This window comes from Arvicola amphibius, chromosome 5 (genome assembly GCF_903992535.2).
Source record: "Arvicola amphibius chromosome 5, mArvAmp1.2, whole genome shotgun sequence".
NCBI classification, from domain to species: Eukaryota; Metazoa; Chordata; class Mammalia; order Rodentia; family Cricetidae; genus Arvicola; species Arvicola amphibius.
The window spans coordinates 138,223,606-138,240,251 of NC_052051.1; the positions used below are offsets into that span (position 1 = coordinate 138,223,606).

At 40.5% G+C, this 16,646-nt stretch overlaps 1 protein-coding gene and 1 pseudogene across 1 annotated transcript in view; one reads left to right on the forward strand and one right to left on the reverse strand.

The window, feature by feature from the left end:
* The window catches only part of Wdr7 (WD repeat domain 7), a 279,897-nt gene that overhangs the window by 200,175 nt on the left and 63,076 nt on the right, over window positions 1-16,646 (forward strand). The window contains exon 21 of the mRNA XM_038330658.2: window positions 5,070-5,256. Coding sequence (XP_038186586.1) covers window positions 5,070-5,256 — 187 coding nt within the window. The remainder of the gene's footprint in view (window positions 1-5,069; window positions 5,257-16,646) is intronic.
* On the reverse strand, window positions 13,891-13,988 carry LOC119815929 (annotated as a pseudogene).

Sequence of the window (16,646 nt, forward strand, 5' to 3'; positions counted from 1 at the left end):
GTACTGAAATCTGGTGCCCTCCTCTAGCGTGCGGGCATACATTGAGGCAGAATGTTGTATACATAATAAATAAAAAAGAAAAAAAAAGGCTAGCCAGGAATGAGCATAAACTAAGACCAAGCATTCATGACTGATAAAAAGTCTCTGTGTCATGTTTTGGTAGCTGGTTGATGGTCCAAAAGAAAAATTGGTACACAGGAGAGTTCTCATCATCTTTACTGACCAACATGTCTTGAAACCAGAAGGACTAATTCAGTATAACTTTGTAACATCTGTGATTTACATATGTTGTTTTGAATAAGTTCTTTGGTACAGATGTGGAATTTTGGTATTTGTATGTCTTTGTAATTCTAAAACAGCTCCTTAAAAATCCAAAAAACTATTTTCTTTTTAATAGACTTTAAGGCCATGTATGAAGATAGTCATTTCTTTCTCTTCTCTTTTGATGCCTTACACATGGGTTCTCAGATCTGTGAAACTTGTCCTGGCATAATGGTTGGAATCTTTGTTATCTGGAGACTACAGTTTAAACTGCAGAAGGTCATTGAGTGAACTGATGCATGGGCAATGATGTCCCAGAGATCTTGTGCTTCACATCAGGCACTATTTTACCATCGGTGGCTGTCACTACCACATTTGAGGGGAACAGGCACTCTGATGAGCCACTGCAGGCATAAGAGTCTTCTAAGAAACCCTTGCTGCTTTCTCCTTCCTCCATTTCATTCAGGGTCACCTCCTCCAAACTGCCCTTCTACCACACCAGAACAGTGATAGGAAATACCAGGAAGCCAGTATCTTACTGTTTTGTTGTTGTTCTTTGATTTTGTTGTTGGTTTTCTCAGAAAGAATATATCTGAGTTGTGAGAAAGCTGTTCTTAGCATTCTAGATAGAGGCCCTTGGAGAGCAGCCAGGTCGATCATTTAGTACTCATGTATAGGTGGAGTTTCTTTTCTACCAGTCAGTCTGTCCTGCCAAGCAACTCCCAAATAATCACACAGAGACTTGTTAATTATAAATGCTCAGCCAATTGCTTAGATTTGTTAATAACTAGTTCTTACATCTTAAATTAACTTTGGGCGACTGTCCAGGCAGCCAAATGTTCCTGTCATTAGATAATATTATACCCTTCTGGGGTCTTTTTTGGAGTTAAAGATTAAACACATTGAATTAAAGTTTTCCTTTGTTATGATAAAAGGTAAATTAGGCATAAAACTTCAGACTGACAAAGATAAGATAGATAATAGAGTATTGTCTCAAATTGTGCCTAATACAATTAGACTAGATATTGTAACTATAATTCTTACTTGATGACTGTTTTGTTATATATAGTTTTGCTATGTTAAAGTTAAAACCTTCATTTTTATTTAGACAAAAAGGGGGAAATGCTGTGGAATAATCCTTTTGTACACTGTGAATTTGTATTACCCTCATTGGCTTAATAAAGAGCCAACTGCCTAGCCAATAGCTAGGCAGGAAGAACATAGGAGGGAGAGCCAGACTGAGAGAATGTTGGGAGGAAAAAGGACAGAATCACCTGCCAAATGCAGGGGAAGCAAGAGATGAGCATGTCATGCTGGAAAGAGGTACCACCACGTGGTGGACCATAGATAAATATGGTTAATTTAAGATGTAAGATCTAGTTAATAATAAGCTTGAGTTATCAGCCAAGCATTTATAATTAATAAGAAGTGTCGGTGTGTTTATTTATGTGCCAACTGGTAGGATAGAGCTGACTGGCAGAGCAGAAAAAACTCTGCCTACAAATGGGGCCCATATTGGGTGCCATAAAATGTGATTTCTTTTATCGTCTATTATAAAATAAAATTCAGGGACAAGTATGAAAGCTAAAAACCTGAGGTAATCACAAAGGACTACAAAACACACACTGCCACAGTTTACTTCTGTTCTCCAAAAGGCCCGTGAATCCTTCTACTCTATCTCTTCTACCTGCAGGACTCTCTTTCTCAAGTATGCTAGGGAACTCTATGATCCATTCCTACCAGCTGAATGTGAACCCTGCCTCTCCAACCAACCTGTCAAACCAATGCCTGATAATATTGGACATCAGGCCACAACATAGACAAACTTCAGAAAACATGTGGCAGCCTGCAGTAAGAGGACTGACCACTGAAATGCTTGAAACATGTATCTAGGAAACTTCGCCTGAGGAAGCCCTCCTGAGACTGGAAGCCTTTCCTGCTGTTGCTTTGGGAAGTCTGCAGAGAACAGCAGAGTGGGTTTCTCTGCAACTTCTACAACTTCCTGAAAACAAACAGGAAGGTGACAGTTTTCTTGTCATTTTGTACCATCATTCTGACTTACCGTGATTAGGGACTGCTTTCAGAATGCACATGCAGTAGAGGCAGATTTGAATTCCATGATAGGCACCAGCGTGCGCTGTGCTGTGGAAGCTGGAAGATGCAGAGGGGGACAAGAAATACTATTCCTGCCCTCAGGAGACTGGCACAGTTAACAGAGGAAAGGGGAAATGGCACAGAAATGTTTGAAAGACATGGCCAGAGTATAAAGAATAGTGGACTACTTTTTTAAAAGGAATATGTTAATTCTTTGTTCTGAAATAAAGCATAAAGGTTTACTAGTTCATTGATGTGGTTGAACATGGATAAATTCATAATTCCCTTATGAAGTATTTACAGGGCGATTCTTTTTTTTCCCTCAGAGACCTTCTGAGTATACTTTACTTTTTTAGTTTTATGCATGAGTAGTGAACCCATAGTCATGACTGCTTTGTCATTCTGACACAGAATTGGTGGCTGTATCTATGTATGTAGTGTTTTAGGGGAAATGATTTGGTATCTACCAGGTGTCTGAATGTCTGTCTCTCTCTCTCTCTCTCTCTCTCTCTCTCTCTCTCTCTCTCTCTCTCTCTCTCTCTCTCTCTCTGGGTGTGTGTGTGTTTAACAAGTTTTTTTTCTTTAGCAAAGTATTGATTTTGTTATGATACTTTCATATGTTCTTTTGTTGTTGTTGATCCTCCTGCCCCCATTCCTTTCCTCTGTCCTGCTAATTCCCCTCTGCTGGTCTTCTTCCCTTCCCTATAGCACCCCTGCTGTTTGTTTGTTGTGTGGAGATGTGGGGTCTAGGTGGGAGCAGAGCCTTCCCAGGCCACAGCATACAGCGCATACAGTGTCAGAGGACAGCTTCCCTATGCCAACAGGCCAAACTCAGGTTGTCAAGCTTTATAGGCAGGAGCTAGCCTCCCTTCTGTTTTAAGTCACAGGTGATCTGTTACTCTCCCTGCCTCCCAGAGACAGCTTTTTCTATTTTGATGCTTCCTTTTCTAGTTTTATGAGCTCCACCTACACCCCTAGAAACATGTATAAAAATTAGAATCTAAGAGAAATTTGTGGTATTTTTTTCTGAATTTGAGTGATTTCACTTAACGTGCTTTCCATTTCCATCCATTTTCCTGCAAATGTCATGATCTTATTTTTCTTTATAACTGAATAAAATTCCATTGCATTTATGCACATTTTATTTAAAAGGTTCTGTGACTAAGAAGTTCAGAACCACCAGATACAGAATGCAGCCGTAGACTCAGTCTTAGAGAACTTTTCCTTATCACCTCCATTTCAAGCCATTCTACTTAGTAGTTGACTATTTAAGAATAAATAGTTAATTTTTGTGCCAGGTATACACCATGTTCTTTTAAGAAAATGGGTGCATCGGGTCAGTGAGATGACTCAGCAGGAAAGGCACTTGCTTCCAAGCCTGCTCACTTGAATTTGCATCCCAGCACTCCCGTAATAGAAGGAGAGAACCGTCTCCCAGAAGTTGTCTCTGATGTGATCTGCACACACACAATAAGTAATAAGGAAAGGAAGGAAGGAAAGTGGGCACTAACTGATCATGTTCTTCATGAACCCTGCATGCCGTGTTTTGAGCACTTACTAGGGTAGTTCTCTGGGAATCCATTCTGTAGTATAAGCACAGTCCACACGTGTACTTTTTATCAGAGAAAGCTGTCATTGCCACTTCTTCCAGACAAGGATACTGGGGCTCAGTGAGTAACTGAAGTGGCAGTCTCTAAAGGTTAGAAAAGCCTGCTTCTCCCTCTGAGTGCACCTGATGCCAGTGCTTCCCTATCTCAGCAGGTTGCCTGTGCTAGGATTCCAGAACTGCTCTGTAACTTCTCCTTCAGAGAACAAACAAAAGAAGCTCTTCAAAATTAATTTTCTTAGCCTCAGGTGATGACATATGCCTTTTATTCCATCACCTGGGAGGCAGAGAAGCAGATTTCTGTGCTTTTGAGGCCAGCCTGGTGTACGTGGTGAGTTCTTAGACAGTCAGGGCCTCACAGAGAGAATATGTCAAAAGACAAAAATAAACAAACAAAAAACCTTATATGAATGAATGAATTAGTTAATTAAATCCCCATGATTTCTAGTGGTTTCCTTCTTGAGTGTCAAGATGCTTTTTGAAGTGAATGGTCCTTTGCAGTTAATGGCCACTGCGCTTTACTGAACAGCCTGTCACTAGGCTCAGCGTCAGTATACAAGGAAACATGCAGATCCAAAGTTAGATGGCTTCATCAGACTTAGAAATTCTGTTATGCTACTATTATTTATATAATAGACTTGTGTGAAAAATGGTATTATAAGTGTACCAGAATGTAGAAAGAAATGTCTCAAACCTCAAATCTCACATGGTGTCTTCTGTAGCCCCTCCACTGATACTGCCTTTAAAGACAATTCTGTCTAAAGATGGGCATGTTTGCCCATTACCTGTGTTAGATACAATTGAAAGGTTACATTATTTGAACTGTCATTAATTTGTGATTCTGAGTTGAATGGAGCATCGGCTGCTAGGCCACTCATGTTTAAACGGGGAAGTATATATTTATATATAATTGTTATATAATTAATCACCTAATATACTGTAAAGTATTGTAGCCTAAGTTTTCCTCTTGAAAATATAGGGCTAAACAAAGTATGAGCTTAAAATCTCATATGGGTTTATTGTTCAAACCCTTTTGGGAAAAATTGAAGTATACTTATTTTCAAAGTTTACTTAATATTCTGATTTTATTTATTTATTTTTTTTTTAGGTAAGGCACTGACATTTCTTCTGCTACAGCCACCAAGTCCCAAGCTTCCTCCTCACAGCACCATCCGGAGAACTGCCATTGACCTGATTGGGCGAGGGTTCACTGTGTGGGAGCCTTACATGGATGTGTCCGCTGTGCTGATGGGCCTTCTGGAGCTGTGTGCAGATGCTGAGAAACAACTTGCCAAGTATGTGTGATCCCAGTGGGTTCAGGTGTTGTTGTTGGAGGTATTGGTTGTGCTTTCGAAACTGTGTGTGAAATCAGCAGTAAATCTACTGGGCATAATGGCCACGCTTGTAGCCACAACACTCAGGTGCCAAGTCAGGAGGATTGAGGCAAGTTCAAAGCCAGATAGGGCCATACAGTGTCTTGAAAACAAACACAAAACAAAACATAATAATCAAAACAGAAGATAGAAAATTGAGAGGTAGCTTTAAGATAATGATTTGTTACATAATTTTCAAATTGTGTTTATTATACCTTGAGGCATTACTGATTAATAATTGTGTAAACATTGTTTATAGGGAAAATGATATACGTAATTGGTTCTAGATCAAAACTGTTTTAGTAATAGAAGATGGAACTAGACAATTTGGAGTTGGGAAGGTAGGTTGGCTCAGTGGGCAAAGATGCTCGCCACCAAAACTGACAATCTTAGGTTCAATCTCTTGGCCCCACATGATGAAAGAAAAGAACAAACTCCTGCAAGTTGTCCTATGACCTTCACTGATAGAATTCATGTGCATGTGCTCGTGTGTGTATGCGTGCACACACACACACATTCACTAAGTAAATGAAATACATTAAATTTTTTAATAGACCATAATCATCACTTTAAGAACAACAGAAGACAAAAATGTACAGAAAGAGTTGTGAACCTGAACTAAGTGGGAATGTGTGCTGATGAGCCGGCTGGGGGTTGTGGTATGCAGATGGGCATTGGTGCTGTCTTAGGACCCAGTCTCCTGACCCAGGAAAACAGCTGTCTCTGGGGTGTATTGTGAAAGTGGCATAAGGTTGGTGATTGTCAACAAAAATAAGCTGACAGTGTCCAGCCATCACAGCTGCCTAGTTCCCAGTAGTGCTAGCCCCAGGTAGGTGCCTTTCTCCCCATTGCTCTGCCTAAATGCGTTAGGAAACAGTGATCTTCAACCTTTCTGAAATTTGCCTGTCCTAGGAAGTTCCCAGAAATGAAACCAGGCATCCTGTAGTCTTTTATGATTCCCTTCCTTCACTTATCCCCCTTACAGAGTCCATCCATATTGTAGTATTTCACTTTTATTTTGTATTTTAGCTGAATTCCATTCTACCAATGGTTAGACAGTGTCTTGTTTATCTGTTGATAGACATGTGCTATTTTCCACCTTTTGGTCTTGTGAGCAGAGCTACCATGAACATTCACGTATAAGTGGTTATGTGAGAACACATTTTCATTTTCAAAGTGGAATTACTAGAACTTATAATTTCATGTTTAAATTTTCCAGGAGTCACATAACAGTTTTTCATAGTGGCTGAATTTTCATCAGCAGCAGCACTGTGCAAACAAACTTTGCATTTTTCCATCTACTTTTTAAAGTATCTCATTCTAGTGAATAGAAAGTGGTAGCAATTCCTCCACGACTGTTCCATGATGCCTCTCTGTGAAAAATGACTGACATGCCAATGTTGTTATTGTTACAGCACGCTGGGGGCCTACTGTCTTTCTGTTAGATGTGCTAAGTGCACTAAGTGGAAACCAGGGAGGAAACTGAAGGCTAGAATACAATGCCGTGGCTTTGCTACAGATTAGATATCCATTGTCTGTATCCCCCATGTTAACTGGTAGGAGGGTATTCACTGCAAACCTAGATTGTTGTTGGATTTTTCTACTCCAGCCCCATGTTGGGTGCTAAAATGTTTTATTACTCTTTTAGTCTTTGTTTTTTTTGGGGGGGGGTCTCACTATCCAGCAAATCAATCACATACAGAGAGAGCTGTTATTACTTATAAATGCTCAGCCTCAGCTTGTTTCTGGCCAGCTTTTCTTAACATAAATTATCCCATCTACCCTCCCTTTTGGCCCTTTTCCCTTTTTATTTCTATATATCTTACTCTCACTCTTACTCTGTGACACTGGTGGTGTGGCAGGGTGGCTGGCCCCTGATGTCCTCCTCTCCTCGTTCATTCTTTCTCCTCTTTATTCAGAGCTCTCCTTCTATTTATCCTCTCTACCTGCTAGTCCTGCCTATCCTTTCTCCTGCCTCGCCATTGGCTGTTCAGCGCTTTATTAGACCATCAGGTGTTTTAGACAGGCACAATAACACAGCTTCACGGTTTTAAACAAATGCAGCCTAAGCAAAAGCAACACTTCTTTCCATCATAAAACAAATATTGTAGAACATAAACAAATGTAACACACCTTAAAATAATAATCTGCAACACTAGTCAGCTGCTTTCCTCTTTCTCTTCTTGTTACACCTCCATGTTTTCTAATGTCACTTCTAGGTCTCCCTAGCTACATGAATGGGATTAAAGTGTCTGTTTCAAAAGGTCAACGCTAACTAAAATGAGCTTATGTTTGTGAAGAACTTAAGAGGAGATGTTAGAACATTTTAAGTGTTTTAAATTTGTTTCTCGTTACTGCGATAAAACATTCTGTCAAAAACCAACTTAGGACAGCAAGGAGTTTTATTTCCCTTACACTTTCCGAGTCAAAGTCCATCCCTGAGAGAAGTCAAGGAAGGACTTTGAAGGCAAAATCATGGAGGAATGCTGATTGCTCATGCCCTGGCCTGGCTTTGGCTCACACTCAGCTAACTTTCACATATATGTATCCATAACAGCCCACCTAGGGTTAGTATTCCCCACAGTGAATTGAGTCCTTTCTACATCAGCTAGCAATCAAGATGATGGCCCACAGATATGCCACAGCCCAGTGAAGTAGAGGCAAACAGATGACTAAGGTTGTGTCAAGCTGAAAATAAAAACTAAGCAGAGCCTTAAGAGATTGAGTGACTGTGGCAATTGCTGTGTCAGTGGAGATGCTCTTGGGATGGTCTCTGTTTTCAACAGATTACAGGCTGGCAAACGAGCAGCTTTGTAGGTTAGTGGCTGGAATAGTTTCTGATAAAGGAAGGCAGCAGATGTTTCCCAGGTAACTTTTGGAGTTAGGAGGGGATGTTTGCCCCTACGTTTGTACCAATAGTACAAGGCAGCTTGTCTTTGTGAAAATCTTAAAAACGTATTATCTATCTTTAGTCTCCTCCTTACTCAACGTTGTGTACCTACAGGAGAACACAGCTTGGGCTGCAGGCACTTGAGAAACATATAATATGTTTAATTACTCAATAAAATGGTCTGTTTTCAAATCTGGCCAAACCCAAATTCACAAGTTTATATTCAGTTTTGATTCCTGGAATGAATGGTAGGTTTCATTTTAGTTTTAGTTTTTATAATTTTGTTTTTAAAATAAGTTTACATCAAGCATATATTAGCAAGATAAACATGTACAAAGTAAACATGTACATCTTCAGAGAGTGTCAAGAGACATAAATCCTGTAGTTTTCAGTAGGTAATTTAAATCTTGCTTTTACATCCTTTCTGTCACAAAGATTAGTATGACTTTCTCTACATAGCTCTGAATAAACAAATGTATCAGCATTTAGCCTTGAGGAGTCCAATGTACTTTCATCATGAAAAATTGCAAAATAAGCAACAAAATGTTTGCTTATTAATCTCTAACAATATTTAGATTGAAAATGGCCTCTTCCATCCATGACACAGTTGGTAGATGCTACGGAGTACTGAGATGAGGGAAGAGAACAGCAGTGTACTCAGGGGCTCAAAGGTGACTCTTAGCCACCCCACTCCTCCTGCCTTGCTGTGGCTGATTTGCTATGTACACAATAACAGGGCTCAACTGCCTTGATTCTGTCCGTGATGCTAAGCTTGCTGTGTGGAAAAGCTAATATAATGCCAAGTGCTTAAAAGTTCAGTTCACATTTATGGAAAGAGCAACCATAGCAAGTATTGCCCTCTTTATTCCCATTCTTGTGTCACCCAAGAGTTCTTCCTCCCTCTCTTTCAAGTACTGGCATTCCTTGTAAGAACTGGAACTTGGAGTTTTTGTCACAGACCTGTAAGGTGCCTCAAGGTCAATAGAACATTCCCCCAGAATTCATAACACCTTCCTGTAGAACTCTGGCTTACCACTTATGTCTAGTCACAACATCAGCACTTTTTTCTAGTTTTTTTCACAGTTATTGTGCTTGAAGGTGTGCTTACTAATATGCAGGCATTTAATTATTAACTAATATATGAAAGGACTAGCGTTAGATATTTCTAGTTTCAGGTGGAATCAAAGATACTGTCTCACAATGGCTAGGGCATTGAGGTGAGGTTGGTAAAGGGGCAGACAGGCCTTCTGGGATGATTAACAGGGTAAGCAGGTGTGCCTGGGTTTTCACATCAGAATAGGCTGTGGAGAAGAACGGGGACACACAACAGGACCAGGCCAGGCTCTGGCATGTCTTCAGACAAATTCCAACTGAAAGTAAACGTCCTCTGAACTAACAGCAGGATGCAAACTGAGATTCACCCATCAAGAAACACAACTGCTTCCTTTCCAGCAGTCTTTGGGAAATAGAATGGTTAGGCCGAAAGTTGCAGCTGGAGGTTCCTGGCTTGTAGCACCTACTGTGCGCACTGATGTGAGGTAGATCTGCGGGTTCCAAGTGCAATCTTAAATTGATGCAGGGGATATTGGGATCCACCTCTTGGAGCTCTTAGTGTAATTAATAAATAATTTAAAGAACAGACTCAAATGGAAGCTCAAGGACAATTTTATTAGAGTTTAAAAGGAAAAAACCCCATGGCAGGCGAGCTGTAAATCTCGCAGCTTCCTGGAGGAGAATAGGAGGAGTGTGTGTGTGTTGTGGGGGAGGGTCATGCTCTTTAAGCTGTCCTGTCATGAAGGTCAGACACATGACAGACAAGCATCCACACGACTGGGAGGAAGCTTTGGGGAAAAGCAAGAAAGCCTAAAATGTTGCAGAGTCCCAAAGTCTGCTTAGAGAAGACACAGAAGAAAGAAAGGGAACATATACTAATCTGAATATTTCAGAAAAGTGGGCAGATGTACAAAGCTGCATGGCTGCAAACCAGTAAACTACAGTGCTAGGGGTGGATATTCTGAGAAGAAAAAGTACAATATTCCTTTAAAAGATACATTCTGCCGACCTCCTTACCATGACTTATGGTAAACTGTCTTCCTAGGGGTGGTCCTTTAGGTAAGTGATTGACCTGGGCAAACTGGAGTGTTAGGTCACAGGCCAGGGATTCTATCCTAATACAAGAATGAAGTTTTCCCTTAATGAACCTAATTCTTACTCTGACATACCCACCTCTGAAGAGGTAACCCTAAAATCATTTAGGAACTAAATTAGACATCAGAGCCCTCCAAATTTCTGGTGTCTCTGACTACAATGAGGCAGGGTCCAGGGACTCAAGGGAATTTTGGGGTTTTGTCTAGATAAAACTGGGTACTTTTCTTGGAAGTCTTTTTACCCTATACTGCTTACCTAATTTCTATCTCCGTCTGAGCCTTTATTGCTTACTCTACCAATATACAATGCTACTCGGGATTTTATGTGCTGTGCTTATTGCAAACACATTCATTTAGGTATACAGAAGCCGAAGGCAGTAAACATGATTTTTCCCATTTTGCAAGTGCACACACACAGATATAGTGCATGAATCTGTGAGAGATGCTATCTCTTGTTTTCTAGATGGTAAAAATTACTGGGTTTATGTTGACAGGGGTTTTTGTCCCGCCTGGTCTTGCAGCCATTCAATCCCAAAGAAACACACAAAGGGTTATATTAATCATAAACTGGCTGGCCTGTTAGCTCAGGCTTCTTATTAACTCTTATATCTTACATTAAACCATAATTCTTGTCTGTGTTAGCCATGTGGCTTGGTACCTTTTATCAGCAAGGCATTCTCATCTTGCTACCTCTGTCTCTGGGTGACAACTGCAGACTGAACCTTTCCTCTTCCCAGAATTCTCCTATTCTGGTCGCCCCACCTATGCTTCCTGCCTGGCTACTGGCCAGTAAATGTTTTATTAAACCAATACAAATGACAAATCTTTACAGTGTAGAAGACTATTGACCCACAGCACTTCCCTTCCCCCCTTTTTTCAAAACAAGAACTCTGAATCTAGTCTCTTTTGTTTAGCTTCCCTTCTGACCATTATCCATAACAATTTATAACCAATATACTAAACAAAGAAAAACATCCATAATCCATTTTTCCAGGCTACTTCCTGCTGATTCGGGGCACTGATAATCTTATGGGGACCTAAAGAAAATTTAGGATTATGGTTAAGTCCTCACTGGATTATTCTGTGAGTCTTGATCATCTCAGCCAGCAGTCTTGAGGCTGTTCTGATTGTAGAACTCAGAGGAAACTCCAACTGAGGTCCTCTGAAATGTTGGATCATCTGGGCCATCTGCCTATCTGAGGTTTTTCAGGAGGTCTTCCTTGATCAAACCTAATTTTTCTTACAAAAAATCCACAGCCCCTCATTTCCTCTGGAAACAAAAGCAAAACCTCTTTTCCAAAGTAATGTATCTTTTGACTTAAATTTTGAGGTCAAGACATTTTCAAAATATACATGTTAGATTCATCCAGCAGCATTTATAATCAAATGTCTTTTAGCAACTGTTGCTCCTTGCTCAGCCATCAAACAATTCAAAGATAACACAATAACATGTAGTATCCAGATTCTCTGTGTATTTTCCATATTTAAGTGCCTTTATTTTAAACTCTATTTTTTTATTTTTAATTTTTGGTTTTTTGAGACAGTGTTTCTCTGTGTATCTTTGGATGTCCTGGAACTCACTCTATAGACCAGGCTGTCCTTGAACTCACAGAGATCCACCTGTCTTTCCAAGTGCTGGGATTAAAGGTGTGTGCCACCACACCCAACTACTCTCTCAAAACTTTATTGTTTATCTTTCCCCCTCCCCAAGCCTGCATATATTTTTAAGCACACTGTAAATCATTTAGAGGTTTGTTTCGTTTTTTTGTCTGAGTTTATCTTTACTGTATATCTCTTTTTCTGACCACATGAGTCTTTAGTTTGCTAAACAGTATGGCTAGGATTAAAGCTGTGGCTCTGACATCTGGATCCACCACATTCCTTAGCTTTCTGAGAATCTAGCTTCATGGCGGAGGTACTGGCAAGAGCCATGTTTATTGTCAAAACTCTATGGTGTTACAAGGTCCATGCCACCACCAAGAAGCTGTTAGCTGTTCATAAACACCATTTAAGTGCTTTGTGATGGGGCCTCTTAAAAGAGCTGCAAGGTTTTTGCAGCTAAAGCTGAGTCAGGAAGCCTCTCTTAAAGTAGTTGTGCCTCTGCTTGCCTCTTGCAAACAGAGCCCACCTGAGAAAATGCTGCTATCAAGAAGCCATGCTTAATTCTATTCTTTTGTGTCTAGAATTACTTTCCAAGCTCTCTCAGGTTTTATGTGGATGCAGTTGTCCACTTTGGCACCATTTGTTGGTGAAGGTTTCTGTCTCGCCCGATCTTGCAGCTGTTCCTTGCTGGTAAACCACGAGCCTCGTGGTAAATATAAAATAAGAGAAATGGGTTAATTTAAGATATATAAGAGCTAGCTATCAATACACTTAAGTGATTGGCAAAGCAGTGATTTAATTAACACAGTTTCTGTGTAATTATTTCAGGTCTAAGTAGCCAGGAACGAATGAACAGCCTTTGCCAACACATGGCCTGGCACCCCAGGGCTTGTCCTGTCCTGGAACGGTCAGCAGCAAGTGAGGGTGCCCCTTTCCCTGTCCTGGCTGGCCCTGGGGAGGCCAGCTGTGGAAAAGGGTATACAGCTTCCATGGGCTTGTAGTCATGCAAGAGGGTGCTCAGTCCAGTCACAGAAAAGGAGTTGCAGCTGTCCTGCCCTGGCTGCCCAGGCCCTGCCCCTGAAGTTCAGCTGTGAAATAGGGGGGCATGGTCTCCCTGACCTGGCTCTCCAGGGCCTCTGCAGCCTACGAAGCTAGTCACAGGGGAGGGGCACAGCATCCCAGCCTGGCTCTCCAGGGCCTCTGCAGCCTACAAAGCTAGTCACAGGGGAGGGACACAGCATCCCAGCCTGGCTCTCCAGGGCCTCTGCAGCCTACAAAGCTAGTCACAGGGGAGGGCACAGCATCCCCAGCCTGGCGCACCAGGACCTCTGCAGCCTACAAAGCTAGTCACAGGGGAGGGGCACAGCATCCCAGCCTGGCTCTCCAGGACCTCTGCAGCCTACAAAGCTAGTCACAGGAGAGGGGCACAGCATCCCAGCCTGGCTGTCCAGGGCCTGGCCTGTCCTTTGCAGGCTAGCCATGGAAGAGTTGGGCACAGCTTCAACAGCTTGGTTCCCCAGGGTCTGTTGAGCCATGCGAAAGCCACCTACATGAGCACGTGGAAATACACAGATAATAGAAATGGGTTAATTTAAGATATTAGAGCTAGTAGCAATATGCTTAAGCTATTGGCCAAACAGTATTATACATAGCACAGTTTCTGTGTGGTTATTGCTGGGATATGAATGATCAGTCTCTGACTACAGACTTAATCTCAGATCTAGCTGACTCCAAAAGCTAAGACTGTAAAACTATTCAAAATCTTTACACCTGTAAAATTCAAAGCAACTTAAATAAAGATTAAAAATGGTCAATGCAAAATTTTAAATGTACTTTTGGATTTAATTGAATTTTCATTAAGGATTTTGTATTTTATAGAAATTAAATTTTTTATTTAAATATCACTAAAATTTTTTTTAAAATGTAGAACAGTTCACAAATTTAATTGCCAACCTCGCACAGGGGCATGGTAATCCTCTCCGATGGTTCCAGTTTTAGTATATGTTGATTCTTACTTATTTGTAATGCTAGGCAGTGATTTTAATAAGTGTGTTTTAGAGATGACAGTCTCCATCAACTTAATCTGGCCCAGTGCACTTAGCATGCGAAGGATCGGGCCCACTCAGGACTCTCAACTCCCGTTTCTTAACCTTTGTACTTAAGGTGTATGCTATTTGTTTGGTGAGTGATCCACAGGTAGCATCTTTTATGAGGATCTAAGGGGCAAGATGGTATATTTATTCAATGTGGGTTGTATAATAACACAATGAAGCTGTGCATCCTGAAATAACTGGATCTCATAATTACCCAGTTAATTATGATAAAAATAGAAACACAGCTTTTGTTTGTTTTAAGAAGTCCTTTTTAAAGTAAGATCTCTGAGTCTGTACATACTGATAAAGTATTAGAAATGTTGGGCAAATTCTGCTCTATAGGAAAGCAGAAAACTCCTGTGCTCTTGAAAGACTGGCTTCTTCCTGGCTTTGTGTGGCCTGGGATTCAGATTCTATTTGCCTAAGTCACGGTGTAGCCTTTATTGTGGAAGAACAGTGGAGCGCAGCACAGCTGTTGAGGGGCCACACTTGTCATTTGCTACCACAGCTGAGGACATGGGGATTTCAGAAAGCCTATTGCTTTTCAGGTATTGTCACAGCTTACCAAACACCGACAGGGAAACAGAGCTGCTGGAAGCTGAGAAGCACCACACACTGGAAGAGTTCCTTTTGAACCATATAGGGTTAGAGAGAAGAACTGAGTATTTTAACTCAAACTCAACCATTTCTATTAAGTTTGAGGGATCGAGAGAAATACACTGCAAATACAAACATCCTTTAGAATTATACATCGGGCAATTTTTCCTATTCTGAAAAACTAATTTACAAGGGTTTATAATCTGACAAAGCCCTTTACATAAACTAGGTCAGCATAGTTTTTTATTTACCATAAATATATGCAACCTGCAGGAAATATTTCTAAAAGATACATGTTTAAGGAGTAGGGAAAATTTTTTATCTTTGAACTTTGGAAATAAATACTGCCTAGAGTTATACAGTGAAGCTCTCAGCACTGAGATGACTCACTCAGTGATGGCACTCACGGACCAACAGTATAAGCCTGATGACCTAAGTTTCCTTCCAGAACCCATGTGAAAGGAGGTGGAGAGGACCAGTTCCACAGAGTCATCCTCTGACCTCCACAAGCGTATGATAGCATGCGTGCATACATACACAATAATAATACTAAATAAAAATATTTTAAATGTTTTCAAAAGTAAAGCTCTCACTTGACACAGAGGTGTGTGTATTCTTTATTAATTTGGAAACTGATATTAACAAACCAGTGTTTCCAAGAAAGCATAGGCTGGAAATCCTGGGTGTCATGTAATTAAGAATGTATTTAAAACAGTGTTAGCTTTCTTTGTTTTTGATATGGACTGTTTTCAAAGCCTTGTTACTGATGTCTAAGATTTGCTGACTTGTTTGCAGAAAGCTTAATGTTTTCCTGGAATGTATACTTAGAGTATTTCTTAATTTGACAAAGGTTGATGTCTCACAATCTTAGATGGTAGTATTTTACTAAAATGTTCTTCTTGGAAATTTTAAAATGATTTTCCTAAAATGGAAGAAGCCAAAGAATTGGATTAATGAACAGTCATGAGAAGAAGGATCTCTGCCTAAGGGGACTATGTTTACATCCACGTTATTCATCTATAACAGCATTCATCCCTGGTGGTTATGATTGGATAGGGGTGTGTGCGTGTGTGTGTGTTTGTGTGCACGCATGTGCACACGTATGTGTTTAGGGAAGTACTTAGTAAAAATAGTGTGTGATATCCAATTTCTGTAGAATAAAAACTAAACCCAAAGGCCTATCCTATAGATCTATAAAACAAATGATCTCCACAACAGCCCATGAGCGGAATCAAGAGCACAGGGTAAGGCTGGGTTTACACACAGGTTCCAGAAACAAACAGCCCTTCCCCTCCACGCTTCTGATTCAGATAGAATCTCACATTAAAATGCATAGCACACAAATAATAGAGCACAGGAACATGGCTAAGCAGGCATCTGAGGAGTAAGATGATGAGTCCTGTGGACACAGGCCCAGGAACTGTATAGCTGCGTCATTTTGTAGATCTGTTTTTAGCTTTCTGAGAACCCATTACACTGACTTCCAGAGTGGCTGTTCCACTTTACAGTTGCACCAATGAGAATGAGGGTCCACTGGCCCCACATCTTTACCAGCATCTACTGTCATTTTATTTTTTTGATCTTAGACTTCTGACTGAGCTAAGATGAACTCTCAAAGTAGTTTTAATTTTCATTTCCCTAATTGTTGAGGATGTTGACCATTTATAAAGATATTTCTTAGCCATTTTCATTCCTTCTTATTAAGATTCAAAGCTCATTTTTAAATTGTTATTTTTCTTGATTATCTGTTTTTTTGGTTTGTTTTTTAGCTATTTGTATAGTCTGGAGGATAATTCTTGCTTTTGGAGGGATATTCAATCACAGTGAGAACTCCAAGTTTCACAGTGTGAAAAGGTGTTATTCGAGCTGCCCAGGGAGAAGAGCGAACCCTAAGCCTTTCTTAGCTGTGGCACTTAGGAACCACAGTAGTGGGCAGCCTAGCCAGATATTCTCAATAGTGCTGTTGTGGCTTTTATCTTGGCA